Below are 11,328 nucleotides of genomic sequence, written 5' to 3' on the forward strand. Positions count from 1 at the left end.
ATGTTTTTTATTATTCAAGGGTAGTTAAGCGTTTGGTTAGTGCTGTTAGTTGTTGGTATTTCTGCCGAATAGAAGAAGCGCGCATGAGAATATGTACAGTTGCGATCTTTTTAATAACAGTGCTTACCTCATATTTCTTAAAATGTTGATTAACATTTTGATACTTGAGAAATTGGTATTTTTAATTTTTTCATCATAATCCAAAGAGCAGTTTCTATGTGGAAAATAATTTGGTTTAGTTGATACTTTATTTAAAAATTATTTTTTTAAATATAAATAAAATATAAATAAAATAAAAATAATTATAAAAAATAAATATAAAAAATATAAAAATAATTATGAAAAGTAAAAGAATAAATATTAAAAGTAATTATAAAATATAAAAAAAAATAAAAAATAACTATAAAAAATAAATACAAAAAATATAAAACTAATAATGAAAAATATAAAAAATAAATATAAAATTAATTATAAAAAATAAAAAAGTAAATATAAAAAAATATAAAAATAACTATAAAAAACTAATACAAAAATATAGAACTAATTATAAAAAAAAAAATAAATATAAAAATAATTATAAAAAATAAAAGAAAATTAAAAATATAAAAAGAATATTAAAAAATTTAAAACTAATTATAAAAAACAATAAATATAAAAAATTTAAAAATAATTATAAAACATAAGAAAAATAAATATAAAAATAATTATGAAAAGTAAAAAAATAATTATGAAAAATAAAAAACTAAATATACAAATAATTATAAAAAATAAAAATATTAAAAATATAAAAATTATTTAAAAAAAAACTATAAAAATAAATATAAAAAACAAAAAAGTAAATATAAAAAATAAATAAATAACTATAAAAAATAAATACAAAAAATTTAAAACTAATTATAAAAAAAACTAAATACAAAAAAAAAAAATAAAAATAATTAAAAAATAATTGTAAAAAATAAAAAATTTAAAAATATAAAAATAATTAAAAAATATATATACAAAAAATATAAAAATAATTTTTATTTTTTGAGAAATATTTTTTTTTTAAATATTGTGCATAAAATGATGAATCAAAAATATAGCTCTTTCTTATACTATTTCTATTTATAAACAATTGCTGTAAAAATAAAAGTGAATTCACATTTCGTTTCACATTATTTAGTTGCATTGTGTTTATTTTTTATGACGTTGAGAGATGTTGCAATCTATTCTTCAAGGAGTCGATAAGATGGCAACATCTTTCCAATGTAATATTGTGCCACGCCCTTTAAGTTCATCATCATTTATTAGCGCTACAGCCTGAGGTGGGCTTTAGCTTCCTTAGCAATCTTCCTCCATTCAACACGACCCAGCGCTAGAGATTTCCAGTTTTGACGCCTATTTTTTGAAGGGGTTACATGGGTTTCGTCGGGTAAAAAAGGCCTATTTTCAATATTTTTTTTTCTATGCAAACAATTATTTATTTAATTTAAACTTCTTTCTGTCTTATAGATACATATTTAAGGAATAATTTCTGAAATTAAAAAAAAAAAAAATTAAAACTCCTCCATTGTGACGTCATTTCCTGTGACCCCTCGAAAAAAAGGTGCATCCGCATTGTCAGCATAACTCCTGACAGGGTCATCGAAAAGAAATAACAAATATAAGTGTTTTAGTTAAGACCATAAACTCGTGCTTGAACGAAGGAAAGAAGTGAAAGTGAAAGTAAAATTGGAATTTTGGCAGACATTTTTCCAAAAAAATGAAAATTTCGGTCAAATTTGCTTGACATTTTTTTTTTTTTTTTAAATAGTTGTAATTGAAAAAAAAATCCTTCGTTCAAGCACGGGGAAATTGTATCTCAAACACCTGTGTAAAATTTCATCAAGATCGGTTGAGTAGTTTTCGAGAATATTTGACAACCGACTTTGAAAACACGGTTCCGAGAAAAACGCGTTTAAAGTTTTGAGTAACAATAAAAGTGGCTTGGAGCGCACACCTTCCAAAGGCTGTATCTCCGAAACTATTATTCGGGTCGACTTAAACATTTGGGATAATATTGTTGAGATGTTGTTAAAATTAAAAAGGCAAAAAAAAAACAAATCGATTTTTTGAACCCACGAAACCCAGGGTTACCCCTTAAGTCTACGGTGACGTTATGGAATCAAGTTGTTTAAGTCTGCCACGTGGTCTTGAGCATTAAGGATTGCAGTCCAGCAGGAGTTTTTGTGGTCCATCGTCTTCCATACGGATGATATGATATGATCTGCCCATCTGATGCGTTGTGACTTGGTAAATCTTACAATACCTTAGCAGCGCCTTATTGTGCTCTGCATCTTCTTAGTGTATTGGGCCAAATACTTTACGCAATATTTTGAGCTGATATATTTTCAGGCCCTCCCCGTCTGCAAGATTTATGCTCAAAATTTGTGCGCCAAAGGTCTATACGGGTCGAATGAGTGATTTATAATCATGTTGATTCAAGGCAACATCAAAACACCTTGTATGTATTTTTTCTATAAAAATGGGATAACAATTCGATTTATTTTGGGAAAACAGTTTTTTGTGAAACAAATTTGATTAAGTCTCATTCAAAAAGTCTGAAAATGAATTGTTGAAAAGTGAATAACAAAACATTATAATGGGCAGGTTGGATGAGAATAATGGCTTTTACTAGTATAAAAGTTGTAGTTTCTGAAATTGCAGATTCTGAAATAACTGACATATTTTTCCTTTTTAAATGTAAAAAAATTTTGATTTTCAGTTTTAGTAAGAATTCGCAAAGTTTAATTATTGTTAATAAACAAACTCTGAATCAAACAATTCTCAAAATTCAAAAAAATTAAAACAAAATTTGAACAATTCATAACACACCTAAAACTAAATAATAAAATTGAAATATACTTAAGTAAATTAATTATTAATAATTTATAAGAACCCTACTACTATAGTCAGCATGAATTTATTAAAAAGTAATTTTAAACGACAATATTAGCATTTTTTTCTTTCAGCATAGATTTATTGTAGCGAGTTGTAGTTGCCAAAAATGCATACCCCTCTAATACGAGGGGTGTACCGGAAGTATATTTGTCAGCATAGTATGCTGCGTAACTACACCTAAGTACACATTTACATTTAAGTTAAAAGCACTTGTACATTTGTGGTAAACATGTTTATGTATAAAAACGAGAGTATTTTTCCACGTACATTTGTATGTAGTAAAGTTTAAAAAACAAAAAAAAAAAACTGTAAATCACAGGTTTCGTTTCCCCGGTTTGTTTGGTATGAGTAAGAAGTAACACAACAATGTATTGTAAGAGTGGGAGAGAAGGAGAGATAGTGAGAATTTCGTGGGGTACATACAAGTATATATGTATATGGCAAAATGATAAGCTCTTCATGCACATATGTATGTGTGTTTGTGTATTCTACTCATTACCCTACAAGACAGCTGACTAGCATATAAGCACTCATATTATCATCATCACTATCCTCATCCAATTACACATTTTTCTTCTAGACATGGGAAAGTTCTGATAGTTTCCCCTTGTCGGTGTGATATTCTATCTCCCTTTTAAAAATAATTAAGAAATATATCTACTATGCTCTAAAGGCATGCCAACTAATCATTTTTCTTCTTACAATGTAATAACTGCTGACAACTAAACTCCTCATTGTCATCATCACAAACTTCTCAGCACTAATAATCATACTCCTCATTTTTGTTATCAAAAAATAATCAGCACTGATGGGCCAAACTACTCATTTCCGTTATTAAACTGGATGGCTCCAGGACCTAGCATGGCTCCAGCTCTGTGGTCTACGAGGAATCCAGCAGGATAAACTGCACTTTGCCTTGGAATGCATGCATCTGTGTTTCAAGCGGAGGTGTATGCAGTTCAAGAAGCGATGAACTTTGTTGTGGAAAACCGATGGAGAGGCAGATCTATATGTGTCTGCAGCGACAGCCAAGATGCGCTCATGGCCTTAGATAGCCCCCCAACCATATAAGGGGTAGTCGAGCCCTTTAAATCTAGGCTGAACTATGTCGGTAGACATAACAGTCTGATGCTAACATGGGTCCCGGGACACGTGGGTATCGTGGGAAACGAGACCTCTGACTCCTTAGCTAAGATGGGCTCTGCGGCCAACTTCTTTGGCCCAGAGCCCGTTTTGCCACTCCCTTCTGCAGCCATCAAAGCCACGGTTAGCAAATGGGTAACTACCACTCAGAAACGAGCTTGGCAGGCTGAGATAGGCTGCAGATGGACTAAACTGATGTTATCTGCCATGTCCGATCGACTGTCGCAAACCCTTCTGTCATTAAGTAGAGGGGAGTGCAGATGGCTGGTAGGACTGATGACGGGCCACTTTCTGTGGGCGAAGCACATGGAAAGGGTGGGCATCTCAGACAGTGTACTCTGCCCAGCTTGTGATGAGAAGGATCAGACGGCGGACCACATCCTGTGCGTCTGCCTCGCCTTCGCTCGAATAAGGTTTGAGGTCTTTGGCACAAGATCTACTCAGATTTCTTCGGAGATCAGGCAGATTTAAAGAAAATTAAAAGGGAATCCAAGTGTAGTACAATGGACTCAATTTTAGTTTAGTTGTCAGCAGTTATTGCATTGTAGGAATAAAAATGGTTAGTTGCCTTGCCTTTAGAGCATAGTAGATATTGTCCCCTTAGTATAACAATAGCCTATGTGCTCATAGGCTATTATTTTTTTTATTGAATTTTTGAATTCTCCATCGTCGATTTTATATGTGGTCAAAATTTTGTCAAATTCTAGTTCCACAAAGTGGGTCAAAACGTCAGTCAAAAAATAATAAATATTTACAGACATAACGAGATTTGAGTGAGAGCTACTTTCGACAAAAAGTTTGAAATTCATTTTCTCAAAACATCAAAAAATTTATAGGCTATTTTAATACTAAGGGGACGATATATTTCTCAGTTATAAGAAATTCCTATTGGTAAAAGAGAGATAGAATATCACACCGACAAGGGGAAACTTTCAGAACTTTCCCATGGCTAGAACGAAAATGTGTAGTTTAATGAGGATAGTGATGATGATAATATGAGTGCTTATATGATAGTCAGCTATCTTGTAGGGTAGAGACTAATAAAATACTTGTAAATGTGTTGGAATTTTTGTCGAAAGTGCTCAGCACTGTCTTGTAGGGTTGTATTTGGTTCTTTTCATTTCGTTCGCAACAGTAATTCTCCTTTCTTTTGTTTGTTTATTGATGGACTTTTACGACATGGCGAATTCGGAAGGCGCAACCTTCTTCTCTATCATTTCTGCAATTTACACAACGCCGAGCTTCCTCCGGAGTGACTTATAATTATTTGCCATTCACGAACGGTAGGGGAAGCTTTGCCATGCCAAAACTGCACACGAAGGTTTATCAGTGGCTGTCGAGGGGCGAACGTTAATATATGAAATTTATAACGTTTAATGCTTGATGTCTACAGTAGGTGTCGAACCAGCGGCCAACCGACTGGTTATCACGGGCAAGCTACTCAGCTACACGGCCGTTGTACGTTGAGAGATTAAAGTGTGAGGATGAGCAGTTATCAGTGCTGCTGAAATGCAGTTTTTATTTTTATTTAACACTTCTCATTTTGTTTGCTTTCGATGGAAATCAATGGGCATATGGGTATTAATGTGGTTTGTGCATATCTGTGTATGTATGTATATATATATATATAATATATAAATGTGTGTGTGTATATTCACTACACAGTTCACACATATAGATCTGGGAGCAGTGAAGCTCACTAAGGTATAAAAACAAATTTTGATTCAAGCCGTATACAGTTTAATTTTCTTATTCTACCAGATAAGTTACAGTTACAGAAAAGTTAGCTCAGCATCAAAAATGTTTTGTTCAAAGTTATTTGTGTTGTTCAGTTGTGTCCTCGCCGTAGTTCTCGCTGTGCCGCAAGGAGTAAGTTCTTGGCAATACTCTGCTTGCGTGTAAGGTTACTTATGAACCTTTTTTCCGTTTATATTTATTCAGCCAATAGTTGGTGGCGAAAGCCAGCTTAGTGGCGCTGATTTGAAAGAAGCTGAAGACACTTTAAAAAACTCTTTGAGCAAATTGGCTGGCGGAGATGGACCTAACTACAAGTAAGTTTGCTGGTAGGGTATCTGAAATAATGGAGAAACATATGGACATACCAAAATAATTGAGTGAACAAATTTCTCCTATTTCCCGGGAAATTTTTTCAAATGTTTCGCCAAAACAGTTAATTGTATTTTGAGCCAAACCAGTCATAAGATTACTTTTTTCCACCGTATACCCAAACAAGTGCGCGCCATATCGGAGTAATGAGCGGCATATGAAAAAGGTGAAGAAGTCGCCGGTGAAAGTGTTTCGAAACTAAGCGCCTTTACGCTTTCATTTGGCATGCTTTGCCTGGTGTGAAGGTGCTGCCTTATCAAAGAACACCTCAGTTCGATTCGATTAATTACTGCCGGTAGCGTGGACTTGTAAAAGTTTCATCTGGTTTAGAAGTGGGTTTGGTCAAGCAAGAATGTATCATTGCGTTCACGGTCTTCCCACCGCTATAAACGCAGCTGACCATCATTATTATATTTTCATATTTGTCCAAAATTATGTAAAAAAGTTTCAATCGGCATAAAGTAGTTTTACTTTTTAATTTATTTTACAAGTTCGCCTGTTCAGCTGACGTATTTTCCCCCCTCTACGGCGCAGCTGACTATTTTTTTTATTCTACTAAATATCAACAATGCACAAAAAAAATTTCAGCCGGTATTAAATGAGTTATTAAAAATTTTTTTTCGACACGTTTCGCAGCATCCCACGCACGTGCCCACCGCTACTGGACCAGCTGACGGTTGGTTTCGTCATCCAATGTATGGCGACAATCAGTCGGCATGAAATGATGAGGTCAAAATGACCCCTAGCTCCCGGACTATAAGCGGATAGTTAAAACAATGAAAAACTGAAGACTTAGTGGTAATGAAACCCATATTTTAACTACGACTAAAAAATTAGTTACAGCCCAATTTAGTGGTAGTGCAAAAGTTGTGTTTTGTTTTTGGCGGCGTGATTGGGTTAAAAATGCCTTCGCACCATATAGTAACCGTCGGTACTATGGGTGTGGCGATTCCACTAAAAACATCCATTCTCTTCTCTTAGATTTTTTCCTCAACCCCGGGACTGTTTCTGCATTGCTTCGAGGTAGAGGTCCAAGACGACGTCCTAAGAAGGACACTTACTTTCTCACCCAGCGCCTAGGGTCACCAGCTTTGCAAAACATAAGTTTCCAATTCAGCCTCTTTTTTCGTATAATTTCCTGCACGAAATTTTTGACGGCATTCCAGTTTTCTTCGCCTATCATCAATTCCCCGATTATTTCTTCAAGTGTAAATACACCAATAGCTCGTTGCAGAGCTGTTCTCTCTGTGTTCCACCTTTCGCCACAAATACTTGCGAAAGTACCTGTGTCCGGACAAAAACTGTGTGAGGTAATAGCTTCACCGTGCTTTCTTTCTACCCACTTTTTTAGATCGGGTATTAGTTTCGCTGTCCATTTACCGTACCGTTCAGAGTTCCATTTTGCCTGCCAAATTGTGAGCGTATGAATTCTACAGTCCTGGTAATGCGAAATGCTCCACCCTGTTTAGAAGCTAATAAAAGATGGTTATAGATATGGATATGGATGGATATGGATATGGGTGAATATGGTTTTTTGTCGAAATAAAAGGTGGCGCATTTAGCATATGACTTTTTCAAAGATAGTTAGGCAGCCGTTAAAGCAATTAGATCGTTTAGTAGAACATCCAAGATCGTTCTTCAGAGCAGCAAGGTATTAGAAAGGTTTACAGCGAATTAAGATTCCCATTTCTATTGGGTTCCAAGCCATAAGGCTATCGAAGGGAAAGAGATAGTAGACGACATAGCGAAAAACGGGATCACTGTATTCTGGGATTTTGTCAACGAAATATCAAAGTCAAAACGAATACTGCACAACGAACTAGACGAAAAGATGCAGGAATGCTAAGATCAAAACAGTCGTACTCGATTTATACTATCGCTAACACGAAGAGATTGTAGAACTATGATAGGCGTGCTGACGGGGCATACGATAGGAATCTCGGATAGCGAGGAATGCAGGAAATGTAGGGAGCAGGGCTCAAGAGAAACTGTAGAGCATCCTCTTTCCTCATCCTCAAAACACGTTTAAAATATCTGGGGGCACCACAGTTTGATAGATTGGAAGATATCTCGGCAGTGGGTCGGAAATGCCTCTTTAAATTCGCATAGAACCAGGCACCATGCGGGTGGAATATTTCGAAACACAAAACACATAACTAATGAACTCCATCTGGTGTCGCTATGGCCCGAGCCGCATTATGTGTGACTGCAAGTTTACCAGTTCAACAAAACCTAATCTAATCTAGGATGGCGTTAGAAGTTAAAACCAGTACTTAAATGGATACATTTCGAAATAAATAAAAAATGGGCGCATACATTTCTGTTAGGTGTTTGGCTGAGGAGCTCCTCCTATTTGTGGCATGCGTCTTTATGCTGTTATACAAAAGGAGGGACCTAGTGTTTTAAGCCGGCTCTGGTTTTTATGGTTATGGTTACGTGTATTCCCGCATATTTATATATTTAATATATACACGGCGTTAAAAAACTATACCAACTCATAAACAAATTTTGAATTTTTTTGGATTTATTTATTTCTCATTTAAATTAATTTTATTTTTTTTTGAAAATATAGTTCATTCACCTAAAAATTTTATGAATACCCAAGTTTCAAATGTTGTGCAAAATACAAAATGAAAAAAAATCTCACACTTTTTAATCACAATTTTTAAAAAATTTCCTGTTTATGCCCTTTGAATTTTGGTAGGATAAACTGCAAGTTTGAAGTTCCTAAAAAATCCGGTTAATTTCCTTTATTTTTTCCTTGAGGTGTTGCATATTTTCTCCACATGAAAAAAATTTTGAGCATTCGTATTATGGAGAAAACCCCAAACACCGTCAACAAAAAAAAAATTGTCAAAATGCCATGCAATTTTCTAGTTCCTTAAAACTTAGAGTGCAAATAAATTAATTAACTAAATTTAATGGGCTACAATCCTGCTTACTCCAAATTTGCCTGAAAATTCTAATTAAAAAGTGTGAAAGTTTGATGACATTTTTTAAATCGTTTTTTAATGCAAAAGTTTGATTAAAACTTTTTAAATTTTTTTTAATTCAAAAAAATTTGAAAATTTGTTGAAATTTTTTTTAAATACTCAAAATTTTTCTAAAAATTCTGTTTAAAAAGTTTGAAGAAAATTTGTTGAAATTTTTTTTAAATACTCAAAAGTTTTCTAAAAATTCTGATTAAAAGTGCGAAAGTTTGACGAAAATTTGTTGAATTTTTTTTTTTAAATATTTAAAATTTTTCAAAAAATTTTGATTAAGAAGTGTGAAATTTTGATGGAAATTTGTTGAAATTTTTTTAAAATACTCAAAAGTTTTCTGAATATTTATAAAATTATAATATTAAAAAGTAGGAAGAAAATTTGTAAAATGCTCAAAATTTTTCTAAAAACTCTAATTAAAAAGTGTGATAGTTTGATGAAAATTTGTTGAATTTTTTTTTTAATTCAGATTTAAAAGTGTGAAATTTTGATGGAAATTCGTCGAAATTTTTTTTTAAATATTCAAAATTTTTCTAAAAATTCTGATTACAAAGTGTGAAAGTTTGACGAAAATTTGTTGAAATTTTTTCTAAAATACTCAAAATTTTTCTGAAAGTTCTGATTAAAAAGTAGGAAAAAAATTTGTAGAAATTTTTTTAAAAATATTCAAAATTTTTCTAAAAATTGTAATCAAAAAGTGTGATAGTTTGATGAAAATTTGTATACTTTTTTTTTAATATTGTACTTAAATTATAAAAAAAATTCAGATAAAAACTGTGAAATTTTGAAGGAAATTTGTTGAAACTTTTTTCAAATACTCAAAATATTTCTCAAAATTCAGATTAAAAAAATTTTTAAATTTTTTTAAATTCAAGAGTGTGAAAGATTGAATAACATTTGTTGAAATTTTTTTTAAATACTCAAATTTTTTTTTAAACTTCTGATTTAAAAGTGGGATGAAAATTTGTTGAAATTTTTTTTAAATACTCAAAATTTTTCTGAAAATTCTGAAAAAAAGTGTGAAATTTTAATGGAAATTTGTTTACAATTTTTTAAAAATATTCAAAATTTTTCTAAAAATTCTGATTAAAAAGTGTGAAAGTTTGACGAAAATTTGTTGAAATATTTTAAAAAATACTTAAAATTTTTCTAAAAACTCTGACTCAAAGGAGTGAATGTTTGACGAAAATATGTTGAAATTTTTTTAAAAATACTTACAATTTTTGTAAAAATTCTGATTAAAATATGTGAAATTTTTATGAAAATTTTTTGAAATTTTTTTCAAATTTACACAAAGTTTGAAACTCTCATTTCTATAGTTTTTATAGAACAATAAGCCATATTTTCATAGAAAAATGATTAAAATCATAAAATAAATAACTAAATTGCCAAAACTTTTCAATAACACTGCAGTGCTGCACTTATTTAAAGCAGTGTAGGCTCATAAAAAAATACAATCGAGACTGCGCATTTCCTAATTCATCTACTATTTCTTTATCTTACATGCATTTACACTTTGCTTTCTCTCAAACAGTCTCTCAAAAGTCAACTCAGTAACACGCCAAGTTGTCTCGGGTACTCTCTACAAATACGATGTGGAATTGGTTGACAGCAATGGCGCTAAGAAGAACTGCAATGTTGAAATCTGGGATCAACCATGGTTGGAAAATGGTACAGAGGTCACTTTCAAATGCCCCGGCGAGGAAGTAGTGAAGAAGAAGCATAGCGCTTAAGCTTTCATGTATGAGCTGGGAAATAATAAAACGAATATTGATAAAAGCGGAAATTAAGGTGTTTTTTATTATGTTGTTGTTGTTGTTGCTAAGTTTTTTATTTACTTCCACATATTTGGAGGTATTTTATATGGATGGGATGCAAAAAAAGAAACATTGTCAAAAATCTACGCGATATTTGAGCGACTTCAAACTACAAGTTTTGCTTAAAAAGTAGACCGTTTCGATGACAAGTTTTTAATATTCGCTACATTTTTGTGAATTTTGTACCAAGTTTGTAACCTCAATTTATACAATGAACCATATTTTTATAAAACGATTTTTATCAACGAAAAAAATATGATACTTGCACGTATTCGGAAATCTTTTATATGAAAGAAAATAGTCAACATAGTTTGTAAAAAAAAAAAAAATAGTTAAAAACCAGCGTGAATTTTGAGCGA

General features: G+C 32.1%; 1 protein-coding gene across 1 annotated transcript; it reads left to right on the top strand.

The window, feature by feature from the left end:
- The first annotated feature begins 5,795 nt into the window (after window positions 1-5,795).
- On the top strand, window positions 5,796-10,938 carry LOC129237909 (sarcocystatin-A-like). Its single transcript, XM_054873238.1, has 3 exons — window positions 5,796-5,931; window positions 6,004-6,113; window positions 10,687-10,938. Exons 1-3 carry the CDS (start codon window positions 5,863-5,865, stop codon window positions 10,883-10,885), a joined length of 378 nt encoding a protein of 125 aa, XP_054729213.1. The 5' UTR covers window positions 5,796-5,862; the 3' UTR covers window positions 10,886-10,938.
- The last annotated feature ends 390 nt before the right edge of the window (window positions 10,939-11,328 follow it).

This window comes from Anastrepha obliqua, chromosome 1 (genome assembly GCF_027943255.1).
Source record: "Anastrepha obliqua isolate idAnaObli1 chromosome 1, idAnaObli1_1.0, whole genome shotgun sequence".
Taxonomy (NCBI): Eukaryota; Metazoa; Arthropoda; class Insecta; order Diptera; family Tephritidae; genus Anastrepha; species Anastrepha obliqua.

Bases quoted from the DNA above. Each gene is read 5' to 3' on its own strand.
- LOC129237909 (XM_054873238.1), top strand. From the start codon at position 5,863: ATGTTTTGTTCAAAGTTATTTGTGTTGTTCAGTTGTGTCCTCGCCGTA. The intron at 5,932-6,003 runs GTAAGTTCTTGG...ATATTTATTCAG, and splicing joins TTCTCGCTGTGCCGCAAGGA to CCAATAGTTGGTGGCGAAAG. The intron at 6,114-10,686 runs GTAAGTTTGCTG...TCTCTCAAACAG, and splicing joins GGAGATGGACCTAACTACAA to TCTCTCAAAAGTCAACTCAG.